The following is a 27,015-nucleotide window of genomic DNA, read 5'->3' on the forward strand; positions in this document are numbered from 1 at the left end:
TAATCATTAAGTCTATAACATGTTAATTGCAAAAATGGGCTAATCAGGCTAAAATTCAAAAACTCGGCAAATGTTTTACTTAAAAAAAAATAGTAAAACAATTGATCAAAATAGTAAGCAATTCATTTCCTTTAAAAAAAACTAATTATTAATCATTGCAGCTGTAGCTGCAGAAGAGGTGTGTGGCTGGTTTTACATTGTGACACACTTGCTCTAAAGCTTGTTTTTGAAAGTCAAAAAAAAAAAAAAAGTCAACAGAGAAGTGGTTAACAGGTATTTGGAGTGGGCTGAACATTAACACTCTTCAGCTGCTCCCTTCCTTATCTTGACTACTTCCACTGAGAGCAGAAATGAGTGACTGACGACGAAGAAGAAGAAGAAGAAGTAGTCATGCCCTGTGCTAACACACTTATTGCACAGACTGACTGACTGACACTAGAAAACACACAGCAGCCGTGACAGCCAACAGCAGCAGTCAGAAACAGACACTGTACCTTTTTCTCTGGAGAAAACCTTAGAGGTTCTACAATGTACAAGTCATCTGGACCTACTGGGGAGGGGAGAGAGGGGCCAGGTTAATGATGGAATGGGAAACAGGAATACATACATGTAACAAGCATGACGTGACCTTGCAAGTAGTTTTATTAAAAGATGCATCTGCAAAAATACATATTCTGATCATGGCTTAATGTCTGAAGAGAAGATAACACAAGAAATTTGACTTAAACTTAACTATTACCAATTACTACTTGCAAATGTCTACCATGAGCCAGCAAAGCATCATGCTCTATTATTATACTCCTTAAGCCTGCATGTGCACACAAGCTGGCAATGACAGTCTCTCAGCCTCAAGGGCAATCTCTCTCTCTCTCTCTCTCTCTCTCTCTCGCTCTCTCTCTCTCTTTCTTTGTCACACACACACACTTGAGGGTTAATGAACAGCAGGGGGAGTTTTTGGCTCCATGAGTCTTTATTCTTTCATTGTTTGCACCAGCTTCTTCCTGTGGGCTCCAGGCACACTTCAGCAACTAAGCATGGCAACATGTGTGAGAGGAGATTTAGACAGAATGAGAGCTGAAAAAGATAGAAAGAACGAAGAAAGACTGGAGTGGCTGTGGACATTTATGCGCTAAGAGCTGCAGCCATCTGACTCAACTAGCCTCAAAAGGGCGGCAGCAGTGATGATGTTGCATATGTTTCAGTGACAAGGGCAGAGGGAGAAACACCAGAGAGAGAAAAACAGAGGAGGGACGCATCTGTAAAGTGTGTACATGTGTGTGTTTAGGAGACGAGGCTCTTACCTTCTGTAGAGGACAAGTGGAACGACTTGGAGCGAACAAGCGGGCAGGTCACCCTGCGCTTTAGGCTCATATCGTCATAGGAGGAGAAGCATCTGACAAGAAAAAAATTAATTTATAAGGTGTTTAAATTGTCACTAATGCAGCTTCTGGCAGTTAATGGCAGGCCAGGAATACAGCATTTAGATAGCAGATTACAAGCAAAGCAAAAAAGTGATTTAATGCACCCTATTTAAAAACGGCAACACTAAACCGGATGCAGGGCCTCATAATGACAGATCTGAGGAGGGTAGAACAACAACCTTATAAATAACTCTGAATAAAAAGATCTGTCTATTCATGTGTGGCAGGAATGTCTGTGACAAACCTCTTGGGGCTTGGGTAGTGGTTGCTCTTGGGAAGGGCAGCAGCGTTGCTGTTCGGGCTGGGAGAGGAGCTGCGGCAGCACTGCAGACACAGCAGGAGGCCCAGAGCCAGACACAGAACCAGAGAGACCACCAGGTAGCTCTGACGGTCAGATACCTGCAGAGAGAAGGTTCAACGGTTAAAGAACACAGACATATAATGTCTTTTATACATAAAATAACAAAGCATGGATTAAATATTACATCTGTAGGTTGCTGCAACAGCAGGTTATGCATAAAAGACAGCCCTGAATTAGAAAACCTTGAAAACATTAGTTTGAAAGTTTTTCAGGAATTACTTTAAGACTAAAATGATCTGCTTTAATCTCTCACGAGTTTTTTCCTCACTTGTTATGATGGATAGAGTTATTCAGGCATGCTAAAATCTTTCATTGTTTTCCACTTTGTCACGCTACCTACCAGTCAGCCATTAGACCTGGAGGGGGGGGGGTTGCTCCTTCTTTTGTGATCTTCCCTCAGGTTTCAACTCCTTATTAAGGTTTCACAGGGACTTTTTTCTTCCCATTTAAGGTTGTTATCCTTGGTTTCTATCTAATTTGGACCTGTTCTGACCCTTCTGTTGATTAAGGACAAAACAAATGAGCTGTTCTTCTATCAGAGACTGTCAAACTAAAAACTAAAAAGTGAACTAAAAAGTATATTCTCCTGTCTTTTCAGATAATATAGCACATGTTCATATCCTATTAAATCTAAGAGGAGTTTACTCCCAGCTGTGTCTGTTCACTGGATTCTGTGCGCATGTATCTTCCTTAAAACTATACACTTCTTGCATCATCTAATACTTATGGTTACAACATGTCCTGTACCGTAGCTGTATGTTCTCAATAGAGGGTAACCTTTAATCTTAGCTGCTGAACATGAAAAGTTAAAAGATTTGAGGTGCTGACAGACTGAATTCTGAGAATGACCTATGGAAATACTTGGGACTATTGTACTGTGTGTTTCCAAATGTTGCTATACGGTGGTCTCATGCTCTTTCTGTATGTATAGTGCCCACACAGCGTTATCTGTCTTATGTCAATGACAGCTAAACAGCGATTTCTGAACAAACCTTTCTTTTTGTCACATGTCTCAGGTAACAATTCTGTGAAGCGGCTATAGAAATTTAAATAAGAGTCCTATCTTTGCCGTGATTAATATTATTTGTCCATGTTTTTTCAGCCATCATCTTCTCAGTCTAAAAACTATCTGCGTGGCCTCATTTCCTTATTGTCTGTTCACACTGACTTCACACATTTTGTGATCATTATGCACCAAGAGGAGGAAATCAAACACATTTCTGATTTTGGTTTAAGTTCAGCCCGGGCAGTTCAGTAGAAAAAACAAACAGTTTGATGAATAGTGTTGTGCTCCAAACAACCACTGTGGTGTTCATACGATCCACCAGAAACACCCTTTATATAGATGATTATTGTCCTCAGCAAAATAAAAATCACTGAACTGAACACTGTACACAAATTATTAGCTCGAATGTATATTACAGTGTTGGTCAGCGCTCACAACTACAACAGTAAACAGACATTATGAACTGATTGTGTGAACCTGTAATCACTATATATGGAGCAGGTAACACAACAACAATCACTGACAGAAGTACAGCATGTCACCTCTCTCTGCAGCTGCCCCACTGTCGCCGTGAGATTGAGCATCAGTTTAGTCACGTTCTCCAGCTGACTCTGCAGCACCTGGATGGAATCTGTCTGCTTCTGGTCCTGAAACACACAACAGTCACTCATTTAAGTCTTTACTATCAGACAAAGGCAAACTATTACACTTTACACTAGATTTTCTGTTGGTTATATCTCAACTCGTCTCGCTCTGAGTAACATTGTTTAAACTCACCTGCTCCTCAGCAATGCGGGAGGTGTTCTGCAGTTTGATGATGGTCTTATTGAACGCTCTCTGCATCTCTTCCATCTGTTTACGGTATCTGAGCAACACAAATGCAAAAATTAAAACCTGTTAGAATGCCCTTGCGCAGTGCAAACATCTTGAGCTCATGGTATGACAGCACTGGTCACATTAGTTGAATAAGCACTACAAAAATGTCATTAAGTCATGAATGTGACATTTGCAGTTTCATTAGCTTACCTCTGGCTGAGCTCCTCCAGGTACCTGCTGGACAGACTCATGTTCATCTCCAGGGCTTTGATCCTGTTGTTCAGCCTCATGAACACACTCTCCTTCTGGCTGGAGCCGTGCACCGCTCCCCCATTCAATAACACACCATTCCCGTTCACTCCTCCACCGTTATAATCTCCTCCATTCTGCAGCTCTGCGTAGAAGTCTGTGGCCGTCCGGTGGACGTTCCCGTTGGTTGACAACAGGTACTCATCCACCGAGTCTTCTACCCGATGGGGGTCCCCAGTCTGAGTGAGAGAGTCCCCATGCTCCCCGTGAGCCTGAGATGTCTGGACACTGTGTCTCTGTGAGTCTCCACTGTCTGTGCCTGACTTAACTTGGTCTGTGTGAGCGTCTGTCAGTACGGGGGCTGCTGGCAGCTCAGTGGGAGGGGGGATAAGGTCTTCGGGCCTGGACGCAGTGGGAAGCGGATGAACTGGCTGCTCCATGACAGGAGGAACCACAACACCAGGAGAGGCTGTCTCATAGGCTACAGACTGTGGGGGAGAGCTGACAGTGAGGATCGGGGTGGCACTGCTGGCCTGTTGTGTCTCTGGGATGGAGACAGCTTGGAGGGGTGGAGTGGGAACAGGGTCCAGAGCTGCATCTTTAATTGGAGGGAGCAGCTTCTCCTCATGGGTGGGGGTAGGCCACGACAGGGAGCTGTGGCTGTCTGAGAAACTGTGCGGGGGTATGGTGGTGGTTCTACTTGGCTCTAGGAGGATGTTGAGCTCTGGAGTGTGTGTGTCAGGGGTGTGAGTGTTGGGATGTGTTACATGCACCTCACCCAGGATTTTGCCCTCATTTTGGGGCAGCTCGGGCTCTGGAGCCTTTTCTGTAAGTGGGGGAGCTTCTTTAACAGGTGTGGGAACAGGGGCAGGGATCAGTGGAGGTGTGTGCATGAGGGGAGGGGTGTTTGCATCAGGGTGCGTCTGAGTTTGAATGCTCAGCTGCCTCCGCCTGAGGCTGCGGAGTCTCTCCTTGGCCAGCCTGGCGGAGCACCAGCGGTGGAGCAGCTCTGGCAGGGTGGCCATGCAGGACAGAGACAGGGAAGAGAAGGAGGAGAAAGGACAGTAAGTCTGGTTCTCCCACTGGTTCCTGCCCGCCTCCCTCCTCGTCTCCTCCTCTCTGTTCTCTTCCTCTTCCTCCCCCTCCTCCTCCATCAGGGTGACAGTAGACTGTCTGGGCTCTTCATCCTCCTCCTCCTCCTCCTCGACCAGAGTGACAATCTGTCTGTCCTCATGGGAGTCTGTTGATGGAGGGAAAGAGTCACTGGAGACAGCAGATTCCTCCTGGGTTGCGGGCTGTTCTGGCTCTACAGGCTCTGGAAGTCTGGAAAAAAGACAAATTTAGAAGCATATTAGCAGATGTCTTGTGTTTTTGGAGGGTTATAAAAGACAGACATTAACTCATCCTTCTGTGACATGAATCAATTAACATTCAAAATGGTTGACTGGTCTTACACTGTCGCATCAGGAGGCGTTTCAGCTGGTTTTGTTGTAACTTCTGTGCCCTCCTTCTCACTCCCCTCTGATGTTGTATTACCTGGTATTAGGACAAACACAACTATTAACAAACCCAGAGCATTACTTTGATTCACTTGGTTACTGATCAACGCTGCACAGAACAACGTAACTTGCAGTGGCAGGTTACTCCCCAACCCTATGTGGCTGTAGGAGTGAGGAACAGAGACTCATTTTGGTGAAGGCCCATGTTTGGGAAAGGCAGAAATACTGTGAACCAGTCTAGTCCAGTTTGAACTGAACTCTCTCCCACACTGCCTCCCTCCCTGCTTGCTCTGCGGGTGCAAATGGAAATCAGAAGTGTAACTCTAACAGAGCAGCCGTAAAAGAGAAACTTTTTAAAGTTTCTCCTACGCCAGTAAACACAATGATGACTTTGTGGACTCCCATTTTAATAAATAACACATTTTGTGTGCTAATACATAACATATAAAACTCGGATCTTGCCTTTGTTTAATGAGAGAAACGCAAATCTTAAAAGTCATAATAAAGACGCACCATGTTTACAACTGGGTGAAATCTGTGCGGCAGGCTGAGTTTTCCCTTTGACTCAAAAAAACAGTAAGAGAGATGCACTGAATCAACTCTGTGTGATAAATTGGGAGGAACAGGCTTGGCCTCATAGGCCTTCCACGAGTCTTATTTCATCTCTGCTTCGCTGCCAAGAAGTAAACCACAGATAGTCAAAGTTCTGTTGAAGTTCTGCGAAAGTTCTGCTAAAGCGCTGCTGGAGACCTCCTGCCAGAGGCCAAATAAATATCATGTTCTGTCAACATATATATATATACACACACACACACGAGCAGTCAAGGCAATGCATATGCTTGTGCTTTAAAGGAGGAAACATAGTGACCTAGTTTTAGAGGCAGTTAATGTAAACAATATGTGGAAAGAAGTGCAGCTAGACAGAGAGGGAGGGAGAAAAAGGGGCAGCTGAGAGGAGAGCAGGAGAAAAGGGGGTTGTTTGGTGGTTTTTCTATACATTCTTCAAAATGTTCTGTGGAAGAAAATGTGAATAAGTGTGTTTCCATGAACTTGTGTTGATGCATTTCAATGAATGAAAAGAACAAGTATGACATGGCATCAAAACTGGATGTGTGAGAGTTTCAGGGTTTTTGTTTTTACGAGAGCTGATGTGGAAATGATCAATAGCTTTATGGAGGAACCAGTTCTACTTGACCAGGTGTGGTTGCTCAAAGAAATTAACAGCAAATAGATGTCAGAGCCTTGTTTTTTCCAAATAAAACAGAATATGTAAAGAGGCTGGTTCAATAGCATAAAAATGTTGGGCCGGTTTAACTTCTTTACCTTTAATCTGTTGGCTTTGAGTCCAGCAGTCTAAAAGCACTTTTACTATTTCACTTCACACATAGGAGATGCTTAAGAGAAATTGTTTACTCGTCATGTGGCAATTTTTCCTAAGAACTACAGATAAGGAATTCACATATTTCAGCTGTTGAAGGATTAAAAAGAAAAAAAGGAAGAACTTGTTTACACCAATGCATCCCACAAGCACTCTGGAGCCACAGACCACGATAGCATTGTTGGACATTACTCTTCAAATATCAGAATGATAAGATAGGATTTAGGCAGCAAATCAGAAAAGTGGACATGTGTTGACATGAAAGGTGACGCAGGAAGAAAAACAGGATGCATCAAGTAGAAGAGGGAAGAGTACCTCCTGTTTCTGTTCCACCCTCCTGATCTGGTTTGCCGCCTAGCACGTTAGCAGCAATGTTGTTTACCATGTTTAGGATGGCATCTAAAAAAGGGGGAGGAAAAAAAAAAAACACAATGCAGTTATTCTGAAAGGTGTAAGGGTTCCTGGTAAATAGTAGACACACTGCAGCCTGCGGTCAAATTCAATGAAAGCACATGTTTTGGCATTTGTTGTTCCTTTTTTTCCCTCTTACTCTCCTCGCTGACGCTGTAGTAATTCCCCGAGTCGACTTTCCTGCCTTGAACTTTCTTTTCCAGGTATTAATAGTTGTAATGTCTGAGCGCTGAAGGTGTGTGTGCATAAATCCTCCCTTTGCTAAATCAGGAGACAGAGGGGCCCCAGTGTGCACATGTGAGTGTGTGTGCGGTTTAAGAAGTCTTGTGCAAGCTCAACATTTCTAGAACCCAAACCTCAGGCTACATCTGTGTGATTATGTGCGTTACCAACTCTGAGGAAATATTCAACACTGACTTTACAAGGAATCAGTCCATAACTCAGTCCACACTGCTGTTTCCTTTGGTTGCTACACCAAATGACTGGGAAAGCTGAGCATCCTGGTAATAACTTTCCTGTAACTACATTATTGCATTCAATGGACAACTTGAATTAAATTTTCAGGATTTGAAGCCTCCAAACTATACACTGCAACCACAAACTGCAACAGAATGATGAAGCATTCACTGCAGGACAGTAGTAATAACAAGTCTACAAACATGCTTCTAATCCTTAAAAATCCAGTGAGTGACGGTTTGTTAACACGTGATAATAACCATCATCAATAAATGGTATATTTTCAGTTAATCAAACTTGACTTAATCAAAGTTGACTTCACCATTAGTAAACAATTAAATGAGTGATTAAGCATTTATTACACAAACAAACAATGGATCTGAACTTTGCTTAATTTCAACCGTGTTGTTGGAGCTTATTTGATGTGTGTTAGTCTTCATTAATGTTCATTTCTGCATGTGGGAGTCTGTGTGTACGTACTTGTTGCTGAGCCGAGCAGGTTTTTGGAGGCCTTGTCCTCTGATGGTTGGTAGCCAGGAGGATAGTCTGAGGAGAAAGATATACTTCAGGTTACACTTAACATAAAACATATTCACTGTTGAATGTGATACAGTTGTTCTTTGTGTGAATTTTGAGTTGTTTCTTTTTCTTTTTTAAAACACTGCCAGAGTTGAGGAGTCTGTACAGGAATTTCAGGCTGAGGTTAACTATTGATAACAGCTGACCTCTCTTGCACCTGAGGTATTTGGTGATTAAGCTGAAGAGCAAGAATGTCATTTGACTCTCTGCTCAGGGTCCTCTGTTGTCTAATTTGCAGTACTTTAATTCCTTTTGCCAGATTAGGCAGTTAAACATTTTTAATCTTAAAACTTATATTTATCTGTTGTTGAATAAAAATGGTTAATTTGTAATTGATGTTGAATGATGATGAAAAAGATGCAGAACATACGCTTAAACAATTCCCATTTCATGAGATAACAGATCATCTTACCATAGTCTTCATCCAAGTACTCCAGTCTCTCTGAGGGGTACTGGGAATCTGCTATCTCCTCGTACTCCTCCACCATGCTGGTACCAAACACCCTACGCAAAACAAACACACACACACACACACACACAGACACACACACACACACAGACACACACAATGTGTTATGCAAACAAACATACCTACGGAAAAGGACAAAGGTTGTTATTGTTATTGTTAGGCAGAAGGGGTGGTAAAATGTTTCTGGAGAAAGGCAGCTTTTGAAAACATGCTGCTCAGATCAGATTTCAAGAGAAAGGTCGAGAAAATCGGTAATCTCAAATAACTAAAGATAATCATTAGCCGTCTTGTCAACATGGGCAGAAGACTTTTACAGGCCCTTTAAACTCTAACAGCTCCTTCAAAAAAGGGTCTCTGACGACCCCGCTGACCTGGGACTTGTATCTATATGTGCGTCTTTGTGTGAAATTATTAATTCAGCATGATGAGGTGAAGTTTGTTTTCCCCCAGTTTTAAATACAGTACAGTGCAAAGCTATAAAGCATTTCTGTGTTGTGTTACTTTATGAAAATAATTTGACAACTGATTTGACTCAATGTAGGCTGGGCCCCAGTCTGATGGGAGATTACAGAGCTATACTGAAAATAAACAGTACTTGTACAAGAGAGGGCTTGAAATTTGGATTTAAATTCTACATGTAAACAGAGTCACTAGTAATGTGCAGAAATATAACTACCGCATTTTGGATTTGGTGAGTGCATGAAGCAGACAACCACGAAGAGAGAGGTCGGGAATAAGAGACTGAGCAAAAGATCAATAACATTTCTTGTATAATCTAATATGAGACCGACTGCCGAAAATACAGTAAAGTTCCTGGAACTACGATACAGTATAATATAGACTGACACATTCTTCAGGATAAAACAAACAATGTATACATTTTTCACCAGTGTAAAATGATAGTCAAATGAAAAGATGAAAATTGGTTTGTTGGTTCTGGCAGAATGAAGCAGTGTGTGGTTTTAGGTACAGACACATACAATTTCCTGTGTTTTTCTTTTCTTAACAAAAGTAAGGGCAGTAACCCCACAGTAACAGATCCTCCCCCTCCCAGACGATTCTGCAGTGAATAAAGCTGTGTCCATCACTAAAAGCACTGGTGTTTTTCAAAATCAGTCAAATAATAATATAGAAAGGGTCTGAAGTGTATATAAGATCTTCACAGAGAACAGTTAGCAGTGTTAAACTTTACTCCATGTTGCCTGTACCCAGAGCTCACTTCTGCCAACAGACTGTGTTTCTGCATTTTTGAATGCCCACCTCAACTGATGGGACAAGACGTTGGATCAACATGGAGAACTACCCCACTAGCAGATGGACCAAACTCAGATTAAATTGTAAAACGACGCAGTGCAAGATTCTGTTCCAGCACTGCCCATTATTACCCCTTAAATGCTTTTAGACACATATAGTGTACTGTTTAACCATTATATGAGGTTGTTTGTAATGGACGGGCCAAACCCAAGCACTTCCCAAGTCACAGTACATCAACCACAAGCCGGAGCATTAACTGACGTGGCGCTGTGCATTCTGGTTGTTACAGGCTTTCTTCTACCTTTTGAGCAAAATAGAATACAATAGTCCTTTCTCTCTGCTTTCTCTGATCATATAGCACCAATTCAGAAACATTTGCATCTTTTTATTGAGACACGCACAGCACAGTTTATTATTCAATGCTAATTTAGATTCAGCAAATCAAATCAAAGAAGCCTTGGAACATAAGAGTGAATTGGAAGAGCTATTCAGTGTCTTACCTGATGAGACTGAGTGGACAGAAGTGTTCCGATCCAAAGTGGGAGAGGAGCTCAACCTGCAGGGAAAATGGACGGTAAAATTGATTATATCATTAAAAACCAATAATGTATGTGCTCCCACTTCAACCCATACCACCAAAACCAGGAAAATAAATACTTTACTTTCAAAGCGTTGACAATATGATGTGTGTGCACGTTATACTAGTGTAATATCTTTCACATGCATTAAAGATGGTGCTCTGCCAAAGCTCACCCATTAAACTGTATTACAAGATCGTATTTTTAAGTGCAACACAACCTCTGACAGAGAGAGAAGAGTGCTAACCTTTATGTATTTGATGAACATCTGATGCGAGAGGAAAACAAGAGAAGGACAGGAGGAGAGAGAGAAAGAGAACAAGAAAAAGAAATGAGTAAGGACTGATTCAAGCTACAAGCAAGTCAGGCATTTGCTTACAGTCGGGCTCTGTCACAAGACAAACACACTGCTTGTGTATGCTGGATCATAGTTCTGTAAAAAGTCCACAGACAAAATACTAAAAAGGGATTATTTACAAGCTGATAGAAAGAAGCACAAGCAAGACAGACAGACAGACAGATAGACAGACAAGCTCAGGGCAGAAACATTAGAACAAGACATTTTTTCAGCTACCAAAACAAGATCATCTTAGAACACTCGGGACAAAAATCAGTTTACGTAATAAAAACACGATCATTTCATAACAGAGCGCATGAATCACAGTGAGCACCCACACTTAGCTCCCACACTCACGACATAGAAAAGGATAATCATCCGGGCGACTGTTTAACAAGTCTGCACAGTGAATATTTAGTGAGCAGCACTGAGGGTAGAGGTGTGAACAGAGTGACAGCTCACAAAAAGCACAGGTACGTATCACATCAACACTTGATCAAATGAATGTAGCCTGGTTTATCCTATGAGAACAATATTCCTGTTTTATGTGGAAACAGAATGGGTATGGAAATAACTCCAACTTAGTGTCTTTTGGTGAAAATTCATTACATATAGGGTGTCTGGTTTTTGAGTTTTTAGTTGTTCAGAAACGAGGACATCTTGAATGAGTAAAGATAGGGAACAAAACCAAATCTGTGTGTGACTGAACCAAAAGAGTCAATACATGTTCAGTATTTCATTTGTGGGAACAGAGACAGTTGTCATCCTTTAACATTACACACTCATGATCTCACATCCTGACTGTCAGTAGCTTTTGGCCCACACTACAACAGACCAACTCAGCCTGAAGAGCTGTGACACCCAAAACTCAAATAGAATTAACAATAGTAATGTGTATCTGCCCTTTAGTTCAGACAAGTTAAACACTGTCATGAACACACACCCTCAGTCACATTTCTTCATCCAGTTGAAGGGAGCGGTTACAGGACCCACTGACGGCATGGCTAACTTACCATGAAGTCATAAGAGGGCCCCCTGAGCTTAAAGTACGGCTTCAACCCATCTGTGTTAATGTGTCTGTGTGTATTTATCAACGAGGAAATGTAACATGGTACTGAGAAAGAATGAATGAATTGTTTGTGGTTCCTCTCTGTGGGACAAAGGCATACTATTAGAGTATGAGGAGGAAGACAACTATACTGTACCTTCACATATTTAGCATAAAGCTGCTCATCCAGTGGAAAACTCTGGACTATGCGCTCATCACGGGCGTGGAAAGTACCCAGCTTTACCCACTTGTTGGTAGGATATCTGCAGAAAGAACAAAAGGAAAGGAAAGATGCCCATGTTTCAGTTTAACAATGTACTTCTAACACATTTCGTCATGTTTCCAAAGGCTAGGTACAAATGCTACTGCGCTCCATGTGACTGGAGGGCTGCCCTTTCACGCCCGAGGGGGGAATTTATGAGATGTGGTGCGAGATCACGCTGGAAATAATTCCTGGCAGTGGAATCCAAAAGAAAAAATAAACACAACGGCTCAGGCAGGACTAAAGTTAGAACTGATAATACCTGAGGAGGAGTAGAATGATTTTAACCAGTTTGGATGTTACCAGTTTCATTTCAACCAAGAAACCATCTCCCAAAATTAGAGGGGAACCTTTTCGCTGAACATCTTTGCCCATCCATCCTCATTTGACAACACCATTCCATGTTATTACAAGGAACTAAAACTTTAAAGGCTACAAGTTGCAAGGGATGCAACTAATGATGTTTTCTTTATTGATTAATCTGCAGATAAATTTCAGGATTATTCCATTGATAGTTTAGTCTATAAAATGTCTTTTTTTTTTAAAATACTCATCCCATTTCCCTAAAATGTCATTTTCATATTGCTTCTTTTGTCCAAACAATAGTCCAAAACCCAAAGACGAATCAATGACCAACATAAACAATGAATAAGAAGCTGGAGGAAGCAAATGTTTGACTGACAAATGACAACCAATTGATGCAGCTCAATTGTGATTGTTTTTTCCCTTTAGACATTATGACTTTACATTCAACTACATTTGTGGAACACTACTTCATACTGACAAGATTAGCCACAGTTCTTGTCCAAGCTGTTTTCTACAATTACAAACAAGGACAATACATGCAATGATCCTGTCTCTATGTACTCAATCGTGTGTCAGCTGCAGAAGACAGTGCATAGTGGCCTGGAGGCCTCCACGTAGTCCAATGCAGGGCTCTTTGTTTGTCACACACCCACCACATGACTTTAACAAGATGTCAGTCAATTTTAAAACTGACTGAACGAAAGTAGAAAGAAAAGTGAGTGTACCTGTCACTGATGGAAACTAAAAAGTCTTTAGGCGTTGACGAAAAGAGCTCAAAGTTAGCAATGTCCAACTGCTTGACTTGAATGGGCTCACAGAGCTCAATCACAAACCTGGGGAGAGGGAAACATAATGTTTTTTTTAAATACACATTTGTATGAAACTTGCTAAAATTCAGGCTGTGTTACAGACAGACTTGAATGAGAGTGCGTCAGTGCACTCACCAGATTTTGTTGCTGCAAGGATTTAGCATGTAAAGGTCCATATTCTCCATGAGAATAGCTGAAGTGCTCTGAAGAAAAGACAGAATAATGAGAGGATCAGCATCCAAGTTTTTGATTTCATTAGGCTTAAATACATATCCTAAATGAAATGAAGCAGGTTTCTTCCATCTGAAACTAAACATCTGTGTTTGTATGTAGTCAGCAGGGGACAGGGGTGGTGTGTGTCTGACCTTGGCCTCATTGTTGGCAGAGAGTATCTTGGCACCACACTCCACAGAGGCGTAGTTATTCTTGAAGTTTTTCTGGACCTTTTTCACTGGATGGGGGCTGCCGCTGGTTAAGGTGTGGAGAGACTGACCTGGGTAGAGATGGAGTGTTATATTAGGACTATTACAGACACTGAAAAAAAAAAAAAAAAAAAGAGTTGCATGAGACGGACGAGTAGCGAGGTTACGCAACACTCGTAAACACGCTCTGCTGACCACCGCAAATGCCGTGCAGAGGAAGAAAGAGAGAACAGAGAGGGAGATGGTGACAGAGATTGACAGGAATAGAACACAAGGAAGGAAAGAAAAGAAAAAAAGAGGTAGGGGAGGCAAGCAAAGCACAGAAAACTAAGAGTAGCACCAAGGACAAGATGTATAAGATGTACATGAACACTGTCACGAGGTCTTCTTTTGTCTAAAGAAACACTGCCTGTGTCAAGCAGTCAGATTAACATCATTGGACTGTATTTGCCTTGAAGCAATACTCTAGATCCAAACTCACTTAGGGGCACTGCACTTTGTCGTGAGCGTGATGTCTCTCTTTCCATTTTTGTCTCTCTAGATGCGTGCTTTAATAATGTATGCACTTACTTTTCTCCTTCTCCACCTCCATGACTTGTTTCTTCCACTCATCGAAGGTAGGGATGTCTTCTTTGCTGGGCACTGACGGATCAGTCTCCTTAGCAGTACTGGCATCCCCTGCCTGAAACACACAAGACACGTGTCACACACACATACACACACACACACACACACAGGCACATAGTGACAGTTACCTCACCTAATCTCCTCTTATGCTTAAATCCTGATATGCAAGAGTAAATGAATCTACTATTGCTTAATACGACTAACAAGATTATTTGTATCCAGGCATCTGTGATCCACTTCGTGGATTGCATGCTCTGACCACCGACTATACCCATCCACAGTTCATGGTAGTCGGCTCGCCTCTGGCCACTGAAGCATTGAAATGCACTGAGCTGTGAATAATATTGTGATGGATTACATAAGCACCCTTTTGGACCTCACGAGAGTCTGATCCTAAAAATCCACCAACTCAGACAGCCTGTTATGTAAACACCCCAACAGTTCAGACACACATGGCAGCCAATCCCACTGAGAATAAGTAAATTTCCACCACCCCCTGAGCACACTCGTCTTTAATTAACCTTCAACCACGAAAAAAGCAACTGAAAGCGAGCTGACTCAGCATTTTCCACCTGAAACATTCAAAAGCTACCTTTAGCCAGAACAGCTGTTCACACTGAATAATTCTGACTTCCGTGTAAGCTGGCTGCAGTTGTTGCCTAAAAGTCCGACTAACAATGTGTGGGCAGAGGACTTACCATGTGACAAACAGCATATTTAGGCCACAGTTGTTTTTTCACCCTCTGCTCATGTTTGTCTCGTACAATATCAATATAACGGTTTAATCATAATACCTGCGGTGGTGTAATCTCTGTTTAGTCAAGACTACTACTCTTACTGATACTCATTATTGGTTTGGTTCTATATTGACTCTATATTGCATTAAGAAAGGTTCAGGTCAGGAATAGAAATTAATATTTTAAATGTAACTGGAGTGTTATTGCAGCAGCAACAGTAATGTTTACAACAGCAAAATTACGATAAACTCAGTATCTCAATAGAAAGCCAACCTAAAATGTCATAAATAAACAATATTCCTGACAACAAAATACTGAGTGATGTAAATGCTTAATCCTGTCTACCATTTGCCTCTCTGTCTGTTCATCTGTGTGTGTAAGTAGTGTAGGCCTGCCCTCAGTCAAACAGGCTGGCAGCCACAACAGGCCGAGAGCACAGTAAAAAGACAGAACTGTAACCTGGTCACTACATTTTTAGAGAATCCCGACTGTTATTTGCTTGGGTTTACATGGCACTACCCTGTGGTTGATGTCAGAAATGTCCCAGATATTTTACATGTTTTTTAAAGGGTTATTCTTCACAGTATACCTTTAAAAACCTTTCTGCATTTACTATGGACACATGGGAGAAATACATGGGAACCATGGTGTGCTGACCTTGTGTTCTTGTTGGTGGGAAGTGTTGCCCTCCAGCTGGAAATCAGACAGTCTGTCCTCCAGCTCTGGACGCTGCTGCTGTTGACCCTGGTCCACATGGTCTGGAGTAGACTGGACCTCTGCTTCAACACCAGAGCTGTGGCTCTGGTCTGACCACTGGTCCTCTATGCCAGCCTCATCCACACTATTTCACAGACACGGGGCCAAGGAGGTGGAGAAAGGTAGAGGAATTGGAAGAGAAGGTAACAGAAAGGGGAGGAATAAGAATAAAGAAGGGTGGAGAACACAATGAGTACCTGGCAATGTTAGACACATGGTGCAAAACATTAAAAATGTTCAATTTATTTGAAAGTACTGACAGTCCTTGGTTGTGAGCAGGCAAAACGATGGAAAAAGAAAATAAAAAATAAAAAAAAGGCAGAAGCAAGTGGAGAGCAAGGCCAGCGGTCGACGGTTGCGCACAGCAGAGAGGTGTAGCTTGTGACTTGATTACCTTTCTCTGTGCTTTGATTGGCTTCTAGGGGTTAGAAACTCACCTGAGGAGAGGGCTGCCAAAAGGAGAGTTTTCACAGGTTGCCAGTTCGGGGGGAATGACCCCGCACTGTGAATCAGAGTGCTCAGCAAAGACAAAGTTGTCTACTGGGAGTTCATCTCCTGCACTGGCAACCCACACTGCACTGAGGGAAAGAAAGGACATGGTGTTTACCACACCTCCATATACTAGGGAGGGTAGAGAGACGAAGGTAGGGTAGGAGAGAGGTAGGGAAGGGGACGAAGAAGAGTAGACAAAGGACACAGAGCGGAGTGAGAGGAAGAGAGAAAGAAAAGGCAGGAGAAAGAGAGAGAAGAGGGAGAAATGGGTGGATAAAGGGGATGAGGGAGGTCGCTGCTGATTGGGCAGATGAGTCTTAAAATGTCCTGCTGTTGACAGCCGCTTTGATCAAGGAGTTGAATACAAATGTGCAACTTGATGGACATATTCTTCTTGTAGGTTTGGTCCAACGATATCCAGACTAATCTTGTCAAAGAACTACATCCACGCAGGGGATTTTCCACAGTGTCCAAGAACCTCCGTCCAAGTTCATTTGACAAATGTCAATGTACATGACCAGTTCCTTGTAACTTCACAATGGTGGCTGCCAGTTCCACGGAAAGGGACTTTGAAATATCCAAGATGTCTGACCAACTCTCATTTATGATTCTTTTTCAGTTTGTGATTAGTCAATAGTGATTTGAAATAATAAAAAGAAAAGAAAACAACTGAAGGGAACAAAAGTTAACCAACAAAAATACCAAAGAAAATGTGCAACAACTGGCATGACAATGGCAGCATTGGAAAACAGTTTGTAGTTTACCTACATCATACATAGATTGTAAGTGAAGTTGGCTTTAACCCTGAAAAGAAGAAAATGCATTTTCTTAGCCATATATGATTTTAATATTAGATAACCAATGAGACTTCTCTGAGGTTAAAGCCAACTTCTAAGGCCAGAGAGCTGTTCTCTGGAAGGAGGAAGTGAATGTAAGCTTACCCTGTGTGGGTCTGGCCGGCACTCTGTGAGGTAGGTGTGTTTTCAGCTTCATGTGGGGATGTGGCTGGATGCGACTCCAGGCTGGGGTGTGCAGCGGGGACCTCGCTGAAGGTCTCCGCTGGGGCATCTGTGGACATGTGGCCCTGTGCTGGAACTGGTTCTGGAGTGGGGGACACAGGGACTTCTTGGTTGTGGTCCTGGGCTTCAATCTGCCCTAAATTTGCCTGGGGATCTGGGTGGGGTTCTGGCTCAGGCGCTTCAGATACAGAATCAGACACTGGGTCAGGCCTGGTCTCCTTCACCTCAGCTTCCCAAGAATTCACAGTCTGGTGGGAGAGAATAAGAAGACATTCACATACAGAACATGGTAAATAATTAAGAATACTGTTTTTAAATTGTAAAGACTTTCAGCATTTTGGTTTTCTTGAATATTCAGACAAAATATTGCCAAGACTTTTGAGACCTTTAAAAGAAAGTGTAGATACGGTTTATGACGTTACCTGTTCTTGGTGTACATCGTGCGTTGCCAGCTTTTCTAGTGCTGCTCTCTCTGTCTCCAGTCCCATATCGTATGATGTGTGTGTCGTCCATTCTTCCAACACCTGGGAGAAAAAAAATAAAAGAATCCACATCATCACTCACTCCAAATTCTTGAAAAGGAACTTCAAACGTTGACAAAGCAGCTGCAACATATGTAATATAATGTGTTACTTCCTCACAGGATGACTCTCTAAAAGACACTGAGTCATTATGTTTATTTTCATTAATTCATTTTTGTGTGAAAATGGCAGATGTAAAAGGTCTTTGCATTGAAGGTTATGAAAAAAAAGCTTTTTGTTGTCAGACAAAGGCTGTGTTGTAAAGGCCAGCGACAGACTGCCAGGCCTGTTGAACTGCCCTGGCACGCCTGGTTGTTACTGGACCACAAACAATGATACCCCTTCATCTGTGCTCACACATGCATACCAAAACACACTCGCTTCCACAAATTATCATTCTTTTTGATGCTCGTGCACAGATTTCCCCAAACACACACAACTTTGAGGACTCATTCATAAGAGCTGAGGATTTCCAATATGTAATCCAGACCCAGCTCTGAGCCAGCAGCAGTCCCCTCTGGCAAACTCTTGTTGACTGTTTTAAGATTGTTCTCCAACAAACTTCGTGTACTCTGAACTCTGGTCCTATATCACACACACTCCTCATTATATTGGGAAACATATGTTCTTGCCCCTTGTAACTGGGCTGCTTTCTACGTATCTTTTTACCTGGAAGTGGCTCTAATCTTTATGTTCTGAATACCCGTTTTCACTCTATGAGCCAGACTTTTTCAATTGTACAACAAGTCTATCAGCTGTAAAGTCAGAGAGATATGGCAAAATGACTGATATGTTGTTTTCTTATTCAGTTACGCCCATCTTGGTGGGAGCAACAGAGAATTATGCAATCGCATCACCCTCCCACAACCCACAAGACCACAGGCTTGTCTCTTTAATCCAGGACCTCCACGATCATTCACACCAATTATTTACAGTTTACCCTCCTCTCTCCAACTGTACTTCTCACCAGGGCTTAGTGGGTCTTTGAAGTGCAGGACCCAGCTGCCACCACTATCCTCTTAGTGTTCTGCCCCCTCGGCATAAATGCTTTTTTTTTACTGCAAGCAGTGAGGCTGATGTTACTGTTCATTGCTCACCATCCCACAGCTCGCCAATAAGATGAACAAGCAATGTTCAAAACACTAAATATCCCTCCACTTCTTCTTCTTTTTCTGCCGCTTATCCATGGCTGGGCCATGTGACAGCAGGCTACATGAGGTATTCCAGAGGTCCCTCTACCCAGCAACATTTTTTCCTTTGGCAGCGACGGAAGCCCAAAGCTGAACTCTTAGTTGGACAGACTGGACCCTCTGGGGCTTGTGACTATCTGCGCACCTGCCCTATGGAGTCCCCACCAGAGAGATGTAGTGTGCCAGGGGCCAGCATGGCTAGGTCCCCATCTTTGCCTGCCACTTGGCTTAAAATGCCCCAACCCCAAAGTCTATCCCTGCGGCTGGTCTCCGACCAGGATGACCAACCAGGTATTTCTTTCAGGCTCCGCCCGACAAGGCCACATGGCTGAAGTCCCAGCCACTAAACACTCGCCAGTAATCTCTTCCCCCAGATTCGGCTCTGGTAGGGGGCACTGGGTTATGTGTTCCAGGTAAGGCGATACATGTCCATCATGGCAGATCCCAATTGCCAAGTGTGGATATAATTATTACAATTAAATCAAATCACCCTCCCACCACCACCACCAAATACACACACACACAATTAGAAATAGTTTATTGTTATTTGATATCATGTATCAATCCCATGTGTGCTACATTATAATAGTATATTCCAGCTGGAAGTAACTTTCAATTGGACTTGTTCTTAAGCACGTACAGGCGCCGATCTTAAACGCACCTTGCGTTGCGTGGAGTCCCGCTCCTGCTCTTGCTTCTGGCCGTCAGGATTTTCGTCCCCTGCAGACTGACCTGGGCCAGATGAGCTCTGCTCTGAACAATACACATATTGACTGGGGTACCTGAAACACAGACCAGGAAAAAAATATTAGCAAAATGCAAACTGATTCTTATCATCATATAAAAGAAACAAGTAGGGGACTGAGTGACAGTTACTGTAAAACTAGTTGTAAACAACAAAAATAAACCTCTGTGTCAACTTGCTGCCATTTCCACAGGCAGGCTGTTTGAAACAAGGATTAGAGGTTACAGAGGAGAGTATGATTTAAGCAGTGGGTTCCTGCCTTTGAGTTAAAAAGTATGCAGAAGCTGTATTACATCACATACTCCACAGAGAAAGCCCTTCATTTGATCAGGGAGCAATTGACATGAACTCTTGGGGTACCGGAGATGAAAATACGTGAGTGTAGGAAAGCAAAGGAGGATGAATGTGCATGACAAGTAGCAGTGTGTAACACGTCCTTGGGTCTCATGAAAGGCACTATATAAGTCCAGGCTGTTGTTTTTATTTATCATTAAGCAGAGCTACAAAGGGAGAGACCATCAAACTATGACAGACATTAAGACCAAGTCAGAAAGGGCGGAATCATTTGTAAATCAGCTGTGTAAACTAAATTCCACTCTTGTGATCTAGGTGTTCTTGCAAACTGCTCAAGTCAAACTACATTTTTTGAACCAGTCCTCTCCCCCCCTCCAGCTTGTTTCTGCCCATGAAACTCAGCAGGGCTTTTCAGGTATCAGCAGTGAAATGTTATCTCAGAACAGCTTGTGTGTGTGCAGCTTTCACAGCTTTGAGCAGTTTCATTTCAGGCTCCATATTTTTTGCATACCTAATGCCTGCTTTTCCTGTGCACTCAATCAAGCTCAGCGACTTGAGAGGCTACCCATAACGTGAAGTAAACACTGGCAGCAAAACATGGCTGCTCTGTGCCTGCAGTGAGTGTGCTCAAGGCCAACAGGGCGGACATGAAGAGGAGAAGCCTGGAGCACAGCATAACCTGCATTATCTCTGCGAGAAAATGGGGCTACTGTAAAAACAGGAGCAACTTTTCAATACAGGACCGTGTACAATCCTGATGACAGAGAGTGAAAAAAATAATCGCGGATGAAAAGGATGAGAGGCCATTAGATATAGGGAGGCAGACGGGGCAAGAGAATGATAAGGAAACAAAAGAATGAGGGAAGGCACAGAGAAGACACAGCAGGTTCTCAGTTGGCAACCTTATCAGTGGAGTTCAACTGAAGAATGGAGCTGAGCTGATATGAGGTCTGTCTAAACATGTTTCCAATGCTATGGTGCTCACAGGGTTAGGATTAGGTCATCCATCAATCAATCAACAGTCTATGCACAGCTTCTTTGAACTTCAGTAACACCAATCACAAAAATGGCAGCAGTTGAAGACGTTTATGAGCTGAAGCACAAGTTAACATTGTAGTTACCCTAGAAACTTTGGTTTAGTTGGATGGCATTTAAGGAGTCCATCTAGCTACTGAAAAGAGAAGACTCCACATGACAATTAACTTTACTCTGTTTGCCCCTCAAAAGGAGTTCCAACAGAGAACCTCTCATGTAACAGCCCACAGGGTCTTACAAGGACTGTAAGACTATCACTTTACGATGCACAAAGATGTAAAGGTCAAATACACAAAGCATTCTGTTTGGAGGCTCTGACGGTAACAAAGCGCTGCCACATCCTGAAAAACCACACATTTCTGGAGAGATACAAAGTTCCGAGACCCATTACGGGGAACCACAGGCACCAATGTGCATTGTACATTTGTTTAAGCTGTCTGTAGAAATCCTGAAAATGCCGACGCATAAATCTAAAGTCTTCTGTAGTCACACACTGCATCAGTGACAAGAAGCACAAAGACTCAAAGCTCTGATACAAACAGCCATGTGACTGAAACTTGAGCGGCTCCCCTTGAGCGGTCAAATATCAATGTCAGGAGAAAGCGGGACACATGGACAGTCATGTTAGCACCCTGTCAGCCTGGCATCAGGAGGAGGAAGATGAGCGGTGAGCACAAACACTCACAATCACACAGGAAGAACCATCTGTACCAGTCAGTGTCCTGTCAGTCAGAGAGCCTCTCCATCTGGATTCTGTTCATTAACATTTGAGGTGACTGATGATAACTTATAAAGTGACATCCAGCTCAGACTTCACCTGTCAGAGTGTCTTTAAAAAGCTGCATCAGATTTATGAGCAAACGAAAACTTTAAGTTATTAATCCAAACAGAGGTTACCTTTAAGCAAACTGACATACCATTTATTAAAATTTTCATACAAGAGTTGACCTATTAGTGTAAATGTCCTCACCATGTGAGTATGTTGCAGCAAACACGACTGAGAAAATTAATGTCTGCCTCTTCAAGAATGGATTTATCTGTGACTGAATGTTAAACATAGGTGCAAAATGTAATTTCTAGGAAGACACACCTGCTCCTCAGTTGTGAGAGCAGCTGGCGCAGAAACCAGCACATGACATATACTGTTGTTTTGGCTCCCTGCTGCTGATGATATGTACGCATGTAGCTATATGCATTAACACCTAAGAATATATGCTTTCCACTGAAGGGCTAAGGGGGGGCCTTAGGAAACCTAAGAGCCACAAAGTGCTCAGATACTGAGGGGTTAACATGACCCATCGGGCTAATATAGGCTCCAGGCTAAGTTTAGCTTTCCATAGCTTCAAACTATGCTGTACTGCGCTTCAAGTATCTCCTGTGACCTCCTCCACCCTTAAACAGTACATCACCTATGTTTCACAGGGAAGACATCTTCCACGCATTTTACTGATTACCACAGGATTACACAATTATGTAACACACTGCTGTAAATAAGCCAGCAAATTATGAGGACATCATGTGAACCCTGTGAAGGCTTTCAATCAAATTGTAAAAAAATATATAATTTCATATAACACATCAAAAGGACAAATATTTGCAAAACTACATCTTTCTATTGAGTAACTCAATAACTAACCGTTCATTATCGGGGCATACTGAACAAGAGATAGTCAAATTACGTGTTCAGACAAGTCTACTCTTTGCCCCCAAGAGAAAAAAATTCTGTCAAACAACACACTCTCCACATTGTGAGATAGAGAGTGACATTGTGCTATCTAGGAAAAGCTAATACCAGCATGTAGGAACTTGGATGATAGCTCAGCAGTTTAAGTCAATTAAAAAAAGATTATGGAAAATCAGACTCCTTGACAAAGTAAATTATGCATCTCTCAGCTTCCTTCCTTCCCTCTCACTCATTATACAGTATGTAACAAATCTTTTTCCAGGTGAAGCCTGATTCAAAAATCATTTCTAGCTTGTAGCACATGTACTGTATACTATACATATCCATACTGAGACAAGCAGGTAGTAAGAGAGCTAGAGTTGGGAAAACTCTATAGTCACAATCTCACATAGTCTGGTATTGTCTGAATACATTGCTGAGGACCTTTAATGTCAAGATCTCTTTGTTCCTGCATGTTCTCTGAAACAAAACTACATTGTTTCGCTGTCTAGTTTCACAGTCTAGTTTCAACAAAGGACCTGGGGGAATCACACATCATTTCTAAATTACTAGTAAAATTACTTTTACTAAATTCTTTGTAAAATCTGATCTTAAAATTTATATCAGCAGTTGTTATTATCAATATCCAATAGCCACATTAATACAATATTATTTCAATGCATTGTTTATGTTCCCTAAAGATTTATTTGCAATCATTTCTTAAAGGCCTTCAATGGCCCAGATAAGTGAATACTTATCTGTAAATACATGAATGACAAACACACTAGATGCCAGAATGCAGGCTTTAAGTGAATACGTCACAGAGTAAACAATGCTGTACAAACATCCGCAATGATGCATGCAAAGCTGATGAATGAACAAATGTTTAAACTAGCACCTGCCAAGTAGCAGCGTGCGATTCAAATACAAAAGTTCAACTGCAGGTCTTAAAACATGTGGAGCAATTTAAGAGCAAAAATACCCAGTACTGATTAACAACTGGAAATTATGCCCTTTAACTCCAGCCTCTTCCACTTTTAGGTCTTTCTATGACGCGAGATGAGTGTTCACATTCCTTCTAAAAATGAAAAGAAAAGCAAAGCAGGAGAGAGAAAAAAAAGTTGAGGAGGGGGCTTATCTAAGGGCCGTACTGTGACCTACTTTTTAATTCAAGGCGGTTATGCAACAGTGGGAGGAGAAACATATGACCCACATATGGAGAGAAATGCAAAGACCTAAAGATTAAATGTTCTAGTGTCAAATGCATGTTGCATACCAGTGGGTGAGAGCAATGACAGGAGAGCCTGAAGCAAGACTAATGAGTCAACAGCCTGCAAAAAGCCTGCAACTCTTCCTTATTCTCTCTATCCTCATTTCCTGTCCCATTTCAGAACCACCTTGGGGGGTTTTGGAGAAGTTTTTTCTGTCTTTTATGCTAATTTCCACAACAAACAGCTCAGTCATTTTGTAATATTCAAATAATTGCTCAAGAGGAATTAACAGTAACCTCAGAAACATGAGTGAACAAAAAGACTCTCTTCCTAGAGGACACAACTACAACCTGAGTCATAATCCTAATAAACTGTCCATTTTTTCCACTATCATACTGTCAACGCACACTGATACATTTAAAAGCAACACAGTGCTGCACAGAGGCACACAGACATGCTAGATTCATCTCCTGATACACTGTCTCTGCTGGTTCCGAACAGCCAAATCCCCTGACATTTCCTGTCGGCTTTAGCACCATTCAGAACTAGGAGACGTGGAATAAACCAACTCTACTGTACTGTGCCAACTGACTGGGTTCACACAATGCAGACAAAACTGCAGAGACAACAGACTGAAGACCGGTCAAACATTATCAAATGCAAACTGAGCTCTGATGTGTTCTCAGACAGGATGTTAGCCTGCTAAATAAAAGTTTTCATGAAGTAGGACAGCATGTGTGAACTTGTGTCCTAAAGCTGCCTTATTGCTTTGACATCCATCCAAGTGACTCCTGTTCAGTTAGTCAACATCAAGAGAGCGTTGTCACAATCATGAAGACTCATCTTTCTCTTAGCATGACGCGGCATGCAACACAAAGTATATAAGCTGGGCTAGGGTGGATAAGTTGCTGCCGTTCTCTCTACTGGCCTAAATCTCAGATCAGCTTGTTGCTGCTCATTATACAGACTTGCATGCGCACGTAGTCTTTGACTTACTGACAGCACGTGATGTATGTAAGTCCTGTCTGTCCTTAATTGTCTTAAATTCAAACTGTGCCACCATGTCAGCTGTTGTGACAAACCAGAGAGAGGAGACAGAAAAACAAAAGCATACGAGGAAGGAGCCATGAGCTTCATGAAGGAAATATAGGTATGGTCTTGGTTATAATTTGAAAATCAGTGTGAATAGCGTGTCTGTCCTCAGAGGCAGAGGTGAGTCTTGTGATGTTTTTCACTGAAGTTCAGTTTGCGCTTCATGTCCAGCATGCTGAGCGATGGGTTAATGATGCGAAAAAGGCTGATGGAGAACAGCGCCATGATGAAATGACTTAGTTTTCTTATAAACTGATTGGATTCACATGCTTGGAGACTAATATATAATATATAGTATATATAATAACGTAAAAAAAAAAAAATCACTCATGAAGCAGAGAATCCTAATTAACCACAGTGTTTACCACCACATCCATAGCTGACCGATTAAAAACAGTCTGACAGGAGGACAGCGAGGACAAGAGCTGAGAGAGAATCCAGGATCCACGTGTGCAGAGGTGGATTGTGGGGCAGGGAGATGCGCCAGGGCTCGCCAGTAAAAGTAGGCCAGCGCATCTGCCAGGCAGACTAAAACGTGTTGTCACAGTTTGGAGGGAAAGAGGGGGAGGAAAGGCCTAAAAGCCTAGCCTAGGAGCACTGAACGTGTTTGTTTGTGCATGTTTGCGCTCCAATTTTCCTCCACATCGAAGCACGGAATAATGTAGAGCAGCAGTTTGTTCTAAAGCCTGCTGATCCTCCATAATCCTCTCCACTGGTTCATCCTCGCAGCAGTCAGGACATAGTGGCTGAACTGGTGAATGGCTCTCTACCTCACTCATAAAATTGGACCCGTCACTTCACCTATGAAACATTTGGATTTCAGCTCAGTACACAAAAACCTTTTTAGTGACTCACAGAAGGTTATTTTTACCGTCTGGGAATGAAGTATATAAAAAGCAATTTCTCAAAGTTTTCTTTCCACATATTTCCCCCTTCCAAGATATACCTTGTATTGAATTCTTGCACACATGGAGAAACTGTGGATCTGTGCTTTCCCTACTGTCATTTAAAGACAACAAAAGTCTTTCTTTGGAGCAGCCAAGGATCTGAAAATGGCTCTACTGCGCACACACACACACACACACACACACACACACACACACACAAACTGTCAAATTCAAAACACAGATTCAGAACTGGCAATTCCAGATGTTCTGCTGACCACTGCACATTTGGCTCACACCTTCTGGACATCTGACAAGTCTTCCACATCCTTCTACTAAAACTATTTTGCAGAAGATATTGATACCTCCTATTAGTTAACCTGCAACAACCCACTTATACTTTTTAACCAGCCAATTATTTAGAAGTAATCAAGTAGTACATCTCAACAGAAGTTGGGCACTGTTTAATGCTCACAATGCTAGCAAATCAATTCCAGCAGCAGCAAAGAAGCTCCACGTCATGTTTTTTACCTTGCTGCTGCAGACATATGAGCCCCAGAGCTTAGCATTGCTGCTCCATTTGCTAATGTTCTTCTGCATGGAGTGACCAAAGACACCGTAAGTGGTAAATGAGGTTGGAGTGGCAGGCTCATTTACCTAAGTGCTCTTGTGTTGTGTGCTGACTTGATATATAGAAGGAACAGAGGCATACCCTATATAGTCTCTCCTGTCTGAGAATTATGACCACAGGCCTCCTGCAGGCACCAGGATCTGGGTCTGCATTTATCGAGCACATCAGAAATCAGTCCCAACTCTCCAACTTAGAACTTGGGATGGCAAGGGTTAGGGTTTATGAGTAAAAGCTAAAAAAGCCTCAACCACCAACTTTTCTCTACTCTAGAATTTAGAGAAGTGCAGAGCTGAAGGTGGGCAGTGAAAGGACAAACATGAGTGCAGAGAACCAGGGCACAAAAAAGGGACCACTCACAAGCTAAAAATGCAAAATTGTTGGAGCTGGTAAAATTGGAATATTCAAGTTCATTTTGCACCCCGGATGTGTGAAATCTAAACAATCCTTGAAATAAAAT

General features: G+C 42.3%; 1 protein-coding gene across 3 annotated transcripts in view; it reads right to left on the reverse strand.

Moving 5' to 3' along the window:
* Nucleotides 1–27,015, reverse strand: part of suco (SUN domain containing ossification factor) — a 40,471-nt gene that overhangs the window by 3,572 nt on the left and 9,884 nt on the right. Inside the window, exons 2-23 of one of the 3 annotated variants that reach the window (XM_037116143.1) lie at nt 19,665–19,785; nt 17,715–17,816; nt 17,215–17,540; nt 16,219–16,359; nt 15,683–15,866; nt 14,232–14,343; nt 13,605–13,732; nt 13,375–13,442; nt 13,156–13,263; nt 12,020–12,125; nt 10,725–10,745; nt 10,400–10,455; nt 8,589–8,680; nt 8,078–8,143; nt 7,046–7,129; nt 5,308–5,389; nt 3,815–5,176; nt 3,566–3,653; nt 3,331–3,435; nt 1,666–1,820; nt 1,302–1,393; nt 495–550 (exon numbers count right to left, since the gene is read on the reverse strand). In XM_037116143.1, coding sequence (XP_036972038.1) covers nt 495–550; nt 1,302–1,393; nt 1,666–1,820; nt 3,331–3,435; nt 3,566–3,653; nt 3,815–5,176; nt 5,308–5,389; nt 7,046–7,129; nt 8,078–8,143; nt 8,589–8,680; nt 10,400–10,455; nt 10,725–10,745; nt 12,020–12,125; nt 13,156–13,263; nt 13,375–13,442; nt 13,605–13,732; nt 14,232–14,343; nt 15,683–15,866; nt 16,219–16,359; nt 17,215–17,540; nt 17,715–17,816; nt 19,665–19,785 — 3,655 coding nt within the window. The remainder of the gene's footprint in view (nt 1–494; nt 551–1,301; nt 1,394–1,665; nt 1,821–3,330; nt 3,436–3,565; nt 3,654–3,814; nt 5,177–5,307; nt 5,390–7,045; nt 7,130–8,077; nt 8,144–8,588; nt 8,681–10,399; nt 10,456–10,724; nt 10,746–12,019; nt 12,126–13,155; nt 13,264–13,374; nt 13,443–13,604; nt 13,733–14,231; nt 14,344–15,682; nt 15,867–16,218; nt 16,360–17,214; nt 17,541–17,714; nt 17,817–19,664; nt 19,786–27,015) is intronic. The other 2 variants (XM_037116145.1, XM_037116144.1) reach the window with 2 other exon arrangements.

The sequence above is a fragment of the Acanthopagrus latus genome, chromosome 11 (genome assembly GCF_904848185.1).
Source record: "Acanthopagrus latus isolate v.2019 chromosome 11, fAcaLat1.1, whole genome shotgun sequence".
In the NCBI taxonomy this organism is placed as follows: domain Eukaryota; kingdom Metazoa; phylum Chordata; class Actinopteri; order Spariformes; family Sparidae; genus Acanthopagrus; species Acanthopagrus latus.